The sequence below is a fragment of the Oncorhynchus mykiss genome, chromosome 25 (assembly GCF_057628025.1).
Source record: "Oncorhynchus mykiss isolate SJ-2025 chromosome 25, ASM5762802v1, whole genome shotgun sequence".
Lineage (NCBI taxonomy): Eukaryota > Metazoa > Chordata > Actinopteri > Salmoniformes > Salmonidae > Oncorhynchus > Oncorhynchus mykiss.
The window spans coordinates 14541658-14554912 of NC_143046.1; the positions used below are offsets into that span (position 1 = coordinate 14541658).

Below are 13255 nucleotides of genomic sequence, written 5' to 3' on the forward strand. Positions count from 1 at the left end.
TGGAGTTGGAACTGTGTGAGGCCACGCAGTTGTGGGTATACAGGGAGTGCAGAAGGGGACTGATGACGCACCCTTGCCGGGCTCCCATGTTGAGGATCATTGTGGAGGAGGTAATGTTGCCGACCTTCACCATGGGGATAACCTGTCAGGAAGTACAGGACCCAGTTGCAAAGGGAGGAGTTCAGTCCCAGGGTCGTGAGTTTTGTGGTGAGTTTAGAGGGCACTGTGTTATTGAAGGCCGAGCTGTAGTCAATGAACAGCATCCATTCTTGTCCAGGTGGGTGAGGGCAGTGCCATGGCGATTGCGTCGTCCATAGCACTGTCAGGGTGGTAGTCGAATTGGGGAGGAAGGGATGTGGTCTTTGACTAGCATCTCAAAGCACTTAATGATGATGGAAGTGAGTGCTACTGTTCGGTAGTCATTCAGTTCAGTTACTTCCCTACTGATGACCCTGTTTATGACGTTCCAAATATCATATTGACATGACAGTAAATGCCTGAAATATTCCAGTTTAAACCAATTTACTTTTTAATACCAATACCAGTGAAGCCACTGCACGTTGTGACGTTCGTTTTGAGAGACTCGTGATATTGGTAAACCTAACTGACGTCGCGTGCTTCTGCTTGAGAAGCACCAAGGTAAACCAATCATTGTCAGCAATGTTTTGACGTCAACCAATAGCGAATTCAGTATTTTGTTTAGAGGCGGGATTTCTGAGAAACATTGAGCAATGAGTTAGGTTGTTAGCTAGAAAGTTAGCTAATGGCTGGGGGAAAGAGATCCTCCTCAACCCTCGCTTCGGGAGAGTTTCAGGATTCCCTGAAGTAAAAACACCCGAATATTCCACAAGAGATACCCCTGAAGGAAGTTAAGGTCAACAATAACAACGCTAATATACGTATTGTCAAGATAAGTATGCAGGATGCAGTAACCGGGACGAGAATGCTGACGGACGCCTTCGAGGACGAGATCGACTCGGTGACTCCTCGCACCCCAGCGGTAGGGATGGGGGTAGGAGCAACACCAGGAGTCGGACTCCGGGGCATAGGGATTGGTGTGGGCGGAAAGAAAGTACGATTGTTTGGCGAGCCCGGTGGGCCTACTACAGATAGACTGGATTTCAAACTGGCTGCGGCTGCAGTCCTTTCCTCTGGTCCCGGATCCAACAGCGACGAAGACGAGGTCTCAGAGGTAACGTTAGCTAGATATATGCTAGTTAGCCAGCTAGCTAGCGCGAACGTTCATCTCACTGCCTAGCCAGCTAGTTAGCTGTGGGCAGCCACCCCCTCCTAGGCTGACGAAATAACGTTATAAACAACTACGAATTTGCTTCAAACATGTCTCCAGATAACTCAATTGCTCATGGGTTGTCAGACATAAGGAGAATAATGCAAGACACCAACATAATTACACGATAACCGATGTAATGTTTTATTTATGCGGCGTAGGCTGTGACCACGGCCTAGTTCGGGTGGAAGCGATCATGCCATCGTCAGTGCTAGCTATTAAGTTAGCAATAGTCTCGCAGCACAGATACACATTCTCAACTTCGGACACTGTACACACTGGTGGGAGAGCACGTATTCACACTGTCAGAACAAGCACGGGCTGTCAATCTTGCCAATATTAAAACTAGCTACAATTTTAAAGTAATGGTGCAATTACGTCACCTTTTATAAATTATATCACATTTAAATCCGACGGTCTTTCAATTCCTCAACACACGTTTTAGACAGCTAACGTTATTTGGCTAACTGTCCTAGCTAGTTGAGTGGTCGATCATCGGGCTGTCATAAATAAAGAATAGAGGGATCAGATGACACTGGTCTCAGCCTCACGAGGCAGTGCCAACTAAATGGCCAACTCTATGTAACTGTCCTGCGTTGTAGCAATTTGTAACAGTCCCCTTTCAGAGTTGTGCCCAACTTGACATGTGTTGGTAGGCTTACAGGGCACCACCGTTGAGGTTGATACCTGACAGTTGAACAGACATCGCGAGCTACAACATGGTCACACACAAACCACGAGTTCCTGTTCTGTCATCTGTAATGATGATAACACAACAGGTTCAACTCTAAAATCTTTCTCATGTGGATTAGTTCCCTGACACGCTTGCCCTCTGCTTGTTCACCACCAACCAATCAACATCCGCTTCCATGTCCAGTGAAGGTGTGACTTTTAAAGCCACACCTGTGGTTGCCCTGCCATACCATGCCCCACCATACCCAACCCTAACCTGTCTGTGGACTTGTGGTGGCCATGACACAATCAAGTTGTTGTCTGACTGACACATTGTTAACTGTCTGGCTATTCTGTCCATTTCCTACATAGGCACCATGCCTGCCTTGTCATTATAACTGTTGAAATGTAATTAGGCTTGCATGGCATGGTGTCATGTGACAGTCTATGGACTGTCACATGGAACACATTCTAGGATCATGTTTGCCTGGAAACCCAAAGTTGAATTGCATTGAATTCTACATCAGGCAAAAGGAGTGTTTGGATCAGGAAATGTTCCTCTCACGACCTGTACAAGCCAGCATATTTATATTTAAACATTCTAGACCGGTTGTTACTGCTGTGGGTCCTTTTTATGGTAGGAATGTCAGACAATATATCCACAGGAAAAAAATAGTTAAATGACTTTATCAAAGTGCCGGAAGTGCGTTGATTTCTGTCACCTGAAGCATGTGCAGAACCATGTAAACACGCGCTTGGCAAGTATGCATGCTTCCGGTGACAGAAATCTGAACACACTAGCAGCGCTTTGGGCAGTTGTCCTTTTACTTTCCTGTGGATACAATGACCAACCACACAGATGACTGGTAAAGTAAGCTAAAATATCATTTTACATCTGGAAAGGCCAGACCAGACTATAACCTGACAGTGGCTCAGGGCCTGGGAGCCAAATCACGATAATATGGAAAATCAATCCACTAATAAGTTTCCCATACATTTCAACAAAGGGTTTTATTTATTCATGAGGCAGTGTCATTTTTTTCTGTTACGTTATAAGTCTGTCTGTCGTAACATGCACACCTGCAGAGAGCACTTTTCCATGTCATGGTGTTTGATAGATGGAAGCTGTGGAGCCTGGCATGTTAACATGGTGTAGACACTACCTGTTGAGCTACCACCTCCTAACCAAGCCACAAGTGAATAGTGAGCATTACGTCTGGAATGGATTTGAAGTTCTCGTGTTTCATTTGGGAAATGAGAGGGTAGACGAGAGCAGGCAGCTATCTTTCTTGCTCTACCGTCTGTCTGTTGGGAATTGGTTGAGGCTGAATGTACAGTATATGTTTGATACCTGTGTTAAGTTTTTTGTGGCCTTTCTAAAAGGCCTTGAGGATGTGGCTGAAAGGGAGGTATTGTTGTGAAATGTTAGCCTAGTGGAGAGCTCACTCCTGTGGGCTGCAGCTGAACTCTGAGCTCCAGGATTAAGCAGATGCCTTTCCAGGCCTTTCCAGCTCTCCGGATGCAACACAGTGCTGGGAACTGTAGTTTATTGATGGGCAGGAGTGATGTCCATTGTTGTTTGTGAGAGCCCTCTTGGAACTACATCCCCCAAAAGTAATTGTTTTCTGCATTCCAGGTGTATAGCTACATTCCTCCACACAGACTTCTGCGAGTCTATCTGTGGACTCCCAGTAGCTTTTCCTTACTGGTCCTCATCTCAGTAAAGGAATACAACTAAAGGCAGACTATTGACCAAGTTAGCTCAGTCCTCTGTTTTTATTTTGAATGCTGTTTGACAGTTGCAGGTGACACATTGTTTTCATTACATATCTTTGCATACTGTAGTGCTAGGAATGTGATCAGTTTGTCTTATTTAATATTTTTGGGTGAATTTGAAACTGTTTATTACCTGTTGTCTGAAGTTTAAACACATCATTAATGTTGAATTCACATGATCTATTCCCTAATTTTATCTGCACTCCTGTCACGTTCCTCATAAATCTTTGCTAAGCAATGCTAGTAAACAGTACACTAGTTTGGAACTGGAACAGGTTAGCCGGCATGTTGTTGTGTACACAGACGGACACAAGCCCCTCTCTCCGGCCCTGACCTTGGGCAGCTGCAGTCCCAGCACGGAGCTGTGCCAGGGGCCTGTGCTGTATGTACTGAATTTGCTGCATGCTGTTTCCTCCATGCTGCTGTTCTGTGTTAAAGGATCAGCTATGGGTTAACTGATCCAGGCACCAATACCACACCCTCCTGGAGTACCTCTTCACAGCTACATACAGCCCCATAGCATACGGTCAAGGCAGCCTTTCTAGCAGATCTAGGAACTGATGGATATGGCTTTCAAATCAAGACCGTGGCTCGCTCTGTTTACACTACACTAACTTCTCAGAGCCTGCTTGGCTTGATTGGCCCCACTCGAGAGAACCTTATGCAGGCTGGTGGTGTTGATATGGAACGGATGTCACTCCATGCATGTTTTTGAGATGTTTATTATGGAATACTTGTTTTGCTCCTTGACCCACATCGAAGTCTCGAGTCTTTTCAGTTATTACACACACAAAGCGACAAACTATTGTTTCTAGTCAAAAGACAGTTTTCGGTTGCAAATCCCCTTAAAGGGATCAGCATAATATGAACCACCATTTTAGAAAACATTTTAAGGAGTTTGTACACCGAAAATGCTTGTTAATTAGCGGTCCAAGTTGTGAGGTAGAAAACTGAGATGGGAATCTGTGTCAGTCACAAGGCTACTACATAAAGGCCCTGGATCTCAGATGTTCCATAGCTAGGCTGGCCTTTTGCGCTCAGCTCAGGATAACTCACGGTACTGTACAGAGCCAAGCCATTCATCAAACAACGGTTCCAGACTGGAGAAACAGCATCTGTTCTCTCCCATCCACATCAAAAATAAAAATGGCCTCTACACATTATCTCCATTTAAAAAAAAAAAAAAAAATCCTAATTTAACCAACACCTGATCTATTTGATGACTACGTGTCTACCATTTGGTTTTGAAGTATTGAAACCAAACCATTTGATTTGAATGATAAGTATTTTTATAATGAACATGAAAAGGTAAGAAGCGCTCATCGTTTCAAATAGTCTACGTATTGAACAGCATATAACACTAAATAGCCGGACGAGTAGCCTATAAAAGGAACAAATTAATTATTTAGGCTATATTGTTAGTCTAATTCAATTATTTGGCTAGCAGGAATATTGAGCGCTCAGCTTTTAAACTATTTTGTTGTATTAAATCATGATAGTCTATAAATTGCGCATGTAGACTGTGACTTACTTAGAATTAAATCAAAATGAAACTGTGCTTTTGGCTTCACTTTTAGGAACAATTTTGGCCAGACTCTCTTGTGGCTTCAGCCTCATGCGGTGGTTCCTGGAGAGCAGGTCAGCAGCGGAGAATACCCTCTCCCTGCTTGCAAAGCCACTGGGGATGCTAAACACCCTTTGGGCCACTCTTGCCAGACCGGGCAGGGATGCGAGGTTGTCTTTCCATAAGGTGATAACGTCTTCGTCTGCTTTTCTTCTCATGGCCTCCGCGTCGGACTCCGCCTCCTCCGCATCGGCCGCCGCCTCCTCCGCGTCGGACGCCGCCGCCTCTTAGTCCATCATTTGTGTCCTCAAGACCAGTTGTTTTGAAGGCCTTGACCATGTTGCTAGCGCTGTCAGTCACCACTTGTATCAGCTGTCGCTGCACGTTCTAGTTCCTCAGGACACTTTGACATTTCTGCTAAATGGCCTCTGCTGTGTGGTGTCCTTGTATGTGCTTGTAGCTCAGCAACACCATGTGGCCTTTATATTTTCCGTCAATTAAACAAGTGACAAGCCCCCCACCCCAGGAAACTGTGCCCCTCCTTCTTTTAGTCCAAATGTCAGTTGAAACAACGAAACCATCACCTAGTTGCAATTGGTCTCTCGGCTTGGCTTTGATTTGGAGGGAGTGGGGAATGAGGGTGTCTCTGACCATACTATAGCAAGGTGGTTTGTAGCCTGGTTGAGTTGCACATACAATGTACCGGATCCCTTCCCATTATCCTTTAGTTAGGGGCTCAAAGTCCAAGTAAACCATTTTGAAGCCCCCAATTTGCTCTTTATCTTTACGTCTTGAAAAGTAATATTGGAATGTGTCTTTCTCCTGCAAAGTCAATTGCTGCTGCGTCTCCTTCTCTGTAAATACAAATTATGACTGACCCCAATTAGTCGACTGGTCGTTTGTTTGGTCGATCAAGTTCTTTTTTGTTGAGCAGCATCATATATATATATTTTATGACTCATGACACCTGTCTCATTCACGCCCATCTCATTTAACTAATCCATTGCGGAGGACGTGACTCGTCCATTGCGGAGGACGTGACTCGTCCATTGCGGAGGACGTGACTCGTCCATTGCGGAGGACGTGACTCGTCCATTGCGGAGGACGAGGGATGGCACAGTCCAAGAAGGGGAGTGTGGCTAATATGCACAATGCACGTCTCTCTCAGAATGTGTACTCTCTCGTCAATGTGTTCACATAAATTGTTTCATAATTTTATTGTGTGAATTGTTTGCATTTGATTGTTAGTGTCTATCAACTCCCCATTACATATATCACCAGTAGTACATCTACAATGTCTATGGTAATTTTTGTTAATGCATTCATATTTATTATTATTATTCCAGTCTCTTACCGTTCCTGGAGCAAAATGTTTTTGTATAATGTTTCTTTAGGTAGGCCTAAAGGTTTTTAGGTAAAGTGTAACTATCAAAACGGAAAGCTCCTTGGAAGAACTAAAATGTCAGGCCTATTGGTCCAAAATCAATGATAGTCTATTGTATAGATAGTAGAACGAAAATGATCAGATTTTTGGTCTATAAATCCTTTGCTACAATGACAGTTAGCTAGCTACCCACCTCGTTCCTTTCTGTTAGCATGTGCATGTAGTACACCACCATGCTTTTGAGATACGTGTCTTTTCAGATTCCACAATGATTATTTATTTGTAGACACTCCCTCTCTTGATCCTCCTCTTTGTAAGTCACCTTGATTTTGCACCTCTGTGTTTTATCAACTTCTTGATGAAGTGTTTATGCATGCTGGGCTGGGAATGCTCTCCTCTCGTGAAGTGAGCGCTACCGGAGAAAAATTTGAGCGTCTAGAAGGCCAACCCTCCAGCCTTGGGGAAACTTGCCCCGAGCTCCAGTCAAATTGGGCACTCCTTTACATTCTGCTCACATTCTCTGGAGTGGTGTCGCTTCTCCTCCAACTCTAGCAAACACCGCTGATTAAACAAATTGCATTCTAAACTGAAGGACGTGATTATTGGAGTTTGGTATGTTTGGTATTTTATTAGGATCCCCATTAGCTGCTGCTTTTGGGGTTCACACAAAACATGAAACAGGACAGAACTAGAGACATTTAGCTGGGGGGAAAGTGCGACACCAATCAGACCCCTGAGGACTGGAGCTGCCCATCCATGATCTAAAGCAACTCCCAGCACAGTGAATGCATACATTTTAAGTAGTGATGCACCGATATTACATTTTTGACTGATATCTGATATTTTCCTTGCCAAAAAAAACAATAACGATAAACGATAAACATTTTTAGTGGCCTTTTAAGCATTCTAGTACAGTTAAATAGTTTACACACACGCATGGACTCCAAGAGGCGTCACTACAGTCCCTGGTTCGAAACCATATCTAACCACTAGGCTACCTGCCGCCCCAGTACCAGTAAAACATAATCATAACCTATTTATTTCACTTACTTGCTGTGCTGTTTCGTTGTTCATTTTTTAAGTTGTTTCATTCTCAACCAGGATTTCTCATACTATGGAATGCCGTTTGGGTCTTTGCGTGTCAAATAACACTATTTGACATGTCAAATAAGCTTGTTGACCAATCACGACCTGAATATGACTGTTCTTCCCCAAAAACATAGCAAACCGACATCTGTTTCAGTAGCTATAGTTAGCTAGCTAACTATATAGCTAGGTGTGATTTTGAAATTACCCTAATTTATAAGACAGTTATTTGATTGACGGTCGGACCCATCGATGTGAAGCTAGCACAATAATTACCATGTCTATGGTAATTTTTGTTAATGCATTCATATTTATTATTATTATTCCAGTCTCTTACCGTTCCTGGAGCAAAATGTTTTTGTATAATGTTTCTTTAGGTAGGCCTAAAGGTTTTTAGGTAAAGTGTAACTATCAAAACGGAAAGCTCCTTGGAAGAACTAAAATGTCAGGCCTATTGGTCCAAAATCAATGATAGTCTATTGTATAGATAGTAGAACGAAAATGATCAGATTTTTGGTCTATAAATCCTTTGCTACAATGACAGTTAGCTAGCTACCCACCTCGTTCCTTTCTGTTAGCATGTGCATGTAGTACACCACCATGCTTTTGAGATACGTGTCTTTTCAGATTCCACAATGATTATTTATTTGTAGACACTCCCTCTCTTGATCCTCCTCTTTGTAAGTCACCTTGATTTTGCACCTCTGTGTTTTATCAACTTCTTGATGAAGTGTTTATGCATGCTGGGCTGGGAATGCTCTCCTCTCGTGAAGTGAGCGCTACCGGAGAAAAATTTGAGCGTCTAGAAGGCCAACCCTCCAGCCTTGGGGAAACTTGCCCCGAGCTCCAGTCAAATTGGGCACTCCTTTACATTCTGCTCACATTCTCTGGAGTGGTGTCGCTTCTCCTCCAACTCTAGCAAACACCGCTGATTAAACAAATTGCATTCTAAACTGAAGGACGTGATTATTGGAGTTTGGTATGTTTGGTATTTTATTAGGATCCCCATTAGCTGCTGCTTTTGGGGTTCACACAAAACATGAAACAGGACAGAACTAGAGACATTTAGCTGGGGGGAAAGTGCGACACCAATCAGACCCCTGAGGACTGGAGCTGCCCATCCATGATCTAAAGCAACTCCCAGCACAGTGAATGCATACATTTTAAGTAGTGATGCACCGATATTACATTTTTGACTGATATCTGATATTTTCCTTGCCAAAAAAAACAATAACGATAAACGATAAACATTTTTAGTGGCCTTTTAAGCATTCTAGTACAGTTAAATAGTTTACACACACGCATGGACTCCAAGAGGCGTCACTACAGTCCCTGGTTCGAAACCATATCTAACCACTAGGCTACCTGCCGCCCCAGTACCAGTAAAACATAATCATAACCTATTTATTTCACTTACTTGCTGTGCTGTTTCGTTGTTCATTTTTTAAGTTGTTTCATTCTCAACCAGGATTTCTCATACTATGGAATGCCGTTTGGGTCTTTGCGTGTCAAATAACACTATTTGACATGTCAAATAAGCTTGTTGACCAATCACGACCTGAATATGACTGTTCTTCCCCAAAAACATAGCAAACCGACATCTGTTTCAGTAGCTATAGTTAGCTAGCTAACTATATAGCTAGGTGTGATTTTGAAATTACCCTAATTTATAAGACAGTTATTTGATTGACGGTCGGACCCATCGATGTGAAGCTAGCACAATAAGGATTAGCCACAATAATGAACTTTGCGGTTAGCCGTCAAAATAAAACTATAGCATAATTCTACTATTTGTATTCATTTGCAATGTCAACTATTTTCAGGTCTCTCCAGACATGTTCGATCAGGTTTTAGTCTGGCCTCTGGCTGGGCCACTCAAGGACATTCAGAGACTTGTCCCAAAGCCACTCCTGCGTTATCTTGGCTGTGTGCTTTGATCGCTGTCCTGTTGGAAGGTGAATCTTCACCCCAGTATGTGGTCCTGAGCACGCTGGAGCAGGTTTTCATCAAGAATCTTAGTACTGTGCTCCGTTCATCTTTCCTTCGATCTTGACTTGTCTCCCAGTCCCTGCTGCTGAAAATCATCCCCACAGCTTGATGTTTCCTCCATGGCATTCAGGCCAAAGAGTTCAATCTTGTTTCTCATGGTCAGAGTCATTTAAGTGCCTTTTGGCAAACTCCAAGCAGGCTGTCATGTGCCTTTTACCGAGAAGTGGCTTCCATTTGGCCACAAAGGCCTGATTGGTGGAGTGTTACAAAGATGGTTGTCCCTTTAGAACGTTCTCCCATCTCCACAGAGGAACTCTGCAGAGTGACCATGAGGTTCTTTGTCACGCCCTTGCTCAATGTGCCTTATCAAATCATGTCCAATCAATTTAATTTACCACAGGTGGACTCCAATCAAGTTGTAGAGACATCTCAAGGATGCTCCATGGAAACAGGAGGCACCTGAGCTCAATTTCGAGGCTCATAGCAAAGGGTCTGAATATTAAATAAGTTACTTTAAAAAAAAAAAACATTTTTAAAATAAATTAGCATTGTCTTTATGGGGTAGTAGATTGAACATTTTATTTAATCCACTTTAGAATAAGGCTGTAACGTAACAAAATGTGTGAAGGTCAAAGAGTCTGAATACTTTACGAATGCAGTGTATCTGAAGCCTTGGCTTGACGGAGTCTTCCTCAATGCCCAGACCGTGTACTTAATAAGGCCTCAATGCCAGTGTGAACGTGTCAAGCAGTTGGAGGGAAGGACTTGGCATCAGACCTGAAGAGACACCTCAGTGTGTACAGAATGTCTAGGTCCCTTACAGCGGTCCCGTAGTTCATGCTAGCCCATGCTAGCTAGGTCCCGTAGTTCATGCTAGCCCATGCTAGCTAGGTCCCGTAGTTCATGCTAGCCCATGCTAGCTAGGTCCCGTAGTTCATGCTAGCCCATGCTAGCTAGGTCCCGTAGTTCATGCTAGCCCATGCTAGCTAGGTCCCGTAGTTCATGCTAGCCCATGCTAGCTAGGTCCCGTAGTTCATGCTAGCCCATGCTAGCTAGGTCCCGTAGTTCATGCTAGCCCATGCTAGCTAGGTCCCGTAGTTCATGCTAGCCCATGCTAGCTAGGTCCCGTAGTTCATGCTAGACCATGCTAGCTAGGTCCCGTAGTTGTTTGACCTATAAAAAGTTGGTCCATTTAATAGGTCTAGAGCAGGATACCGATTTTATTGGAGGACCAAAAAAGCCGATCCCGATTAATAGGATGATTTTATATATAATATATTTGTAATAATGACAATTACAACAATACTGAATGAACAATGAACACTTTTATTTTCTTAATATAATACATACATACCTATGATGAATTGGTGGCTGACTAAATACTTTTTTGCCCCACTGTACTTGTTTTGATTTTAAGAAAGGCATTGATGTTTATGGTTAGGTACATTTGTGCAACGATTGTGCTTTTTTTCGCAATTGCGCTTTTGTTAAATCATCCCCCGTTTTGGTGAAGTTGAAGTCGGCTGTGATTCAATGATAAATTTAACAGGCACTGCATGGATTATATGCAACGCAGGACAAGCTAGTTAACCTATTATCATCAACCATGTGTAGTTAACTAGGGATTTTGTTAAGATGAATTGTTTATTATAAGATAAGTTTAATGCTAGCTAGCAACTTACCGTGGCTCCTTGCAGCCACAAGGTCCTTTTGATGCTGCACTCGCGTAACAGGTGGTCAGCCTGCTACGCAGTCTCCTCGTGGATTGCAATGTAATCGGCCATGCCGATTAATCGGACGACCTCTAGCTTGGTGGGCCAAAATTTTATCTGTGGTTGGTCGCGTAATAGACCTTTTCCTGGTCAGGTCACGCTTTCAGGAAAAAATTTAATCTTGGCTAAAAGTCTTCTGCATGCTTGGTTTCGGGTTGGCACCTAACCGAATGAGTGTGCTCGTATACAACCGTTAAAAGACCTTCGCTTGAAAAACCAGAAAAAGCTGCAATAGTCCTGTTTGTCCATCTCGAGATGCCGTAGCCAGTATACACTTCCTCAAAATAGTCCAAATTAATGTAAGATAACTGGCTCAATTTTACATCTAACAAGTGAACAAATGTGCATGAAAATGATTAGTCTCTCGTTGAATGACAACAAACGGTTAATTGAAGAATCCCTACTGTTGACCCATTTCCGAAGAAGGGGCGTATACTTTGGCTACCGACGTCAGCTTGCCTTGAGATGTTTTGTGTACAAAAATAACAAGTAAAAAAAACCTTGCCGAATACCAAAACGTCACAATGTGGTCATAATATGTGGTCATAAATATATCCAGGTATGCAAATAAGTCTGGGTTTGCGGAGGACACCAGTCAACCTGAAGAGCTGTGCTTGTTTACATTAGACTCCAGTCTTAGGTCTTATTTAACTCTGTTCATCAACAACTATGGATACAGATTTTTAAGCAAAATAATATTAGACATTTTTGGGGTTGGCTGCAGATCAAGATGCAACATCAAAAGTGAGTTGTCCCTGTCTGCTGTTATGTGCTTTATATGTTGTGCTTTGCTTCCACTTCTCCTTACCCCAGGTGGAGTCATTTATCTTGGACCAGGAGGACTTGGAGAACCCAATCATGAAGACGGCCTCTGAGTTGCTTTTGTCCAGCGCCACAGACGGGGTGGACCTCCGCACCGTCGACCCAGAGACACAGGCCCGCCTCGAGGCCCTGCTAGAGGCTGCAGGTACGACTCTGGGACCTAAACCTGACCCATGTTGTTCAGAACCCAACTGTGCCCAATCTCACTGCCTTCAGCCCTGTCCCAAAGTCAATTCAAACTTACTTCACCTTAAGATTAAGGCCTAGTACCCCATCCAAACCAATTCTATCTAACCCTACTTGACACGAAAGGACCCCACCAGCAACCCCATTCCACCCTACCAGATCCCAGCTCGCCCCCTCTAGTACTTCCCACAAACCTGACACCTTGCCTTGCAGACTGTCACAGTTCTGTTTGATCCATTGAAGTAAACGTGTGGTTATCTGCATCTAACACAGCATAGCTGTCACCCACCATCCGACCATGTTAGATCACTGATTACTTCAGGGGAAGGAGGAAGGCAGGAGGTGTTTCAAACAGGAGGAAAGCCAGGAAGAGAGATGTCCATGTTTCTAATGTCAACATGTGGGCATCCCGGGTGGCGCAGTGGTTAAGGGCGCTGTACTGCAGCGCCAGCTGTAGCTCTAACCGGCCGCGACCGGGAGGTCCGTGGGGCGACGCACAATTGGCCTAGCGTCGTCCGGGTTAGGGAGGGCTTGGTCGGTAGGGATGTCCTTGTCTCATCGCGCACCAGCGACTCCTGTGGCGGGCCGGGCGCAGTGCGCGCTAACCAAGGTTGCCAGGTGCACGGTGTAGCCTCTGACACATTGGTGCAGCTGGCTTCCGGGTTGGATGCGCGCTGTGTTAAGAAGCAGTGCGGCTGGTAGGGTTGTGTATCGGA

At 44.0% G+C, this 13255-nt stretch overlaps 1 protein-coding gene across 50 annotated transcripts in view; it reads left to right on the forward strand.

The window, feature by feature from the left end:
- The first annotated feature begins 716 nt into the window (after positions 1–716).
- Positions 717–13255, forward strand: part of LOC110504378 (ankyrin repeat and KH domain-containing protein 1) — a 69049-nt gene continuing 56510 nt past the window's right edge. For all 50 annotated transcript variants that reach the window (XM_090220175.1, XM_090220186.1, XM_090220190.1 and 47 more), the window contains exons 1-2: positions 717–1192; positions 12345–12498. In XM_090220175.1, the coding sequence (XP_090076301.1) occupies positions 917–1192; positions 12345–12498 (430 nt within the window). In that variant the 5' untranslated portion in view covers positions 717–916. The remainder of the gene's footprint in view (positions 1193–12344; positions 12499–13255) is intronic.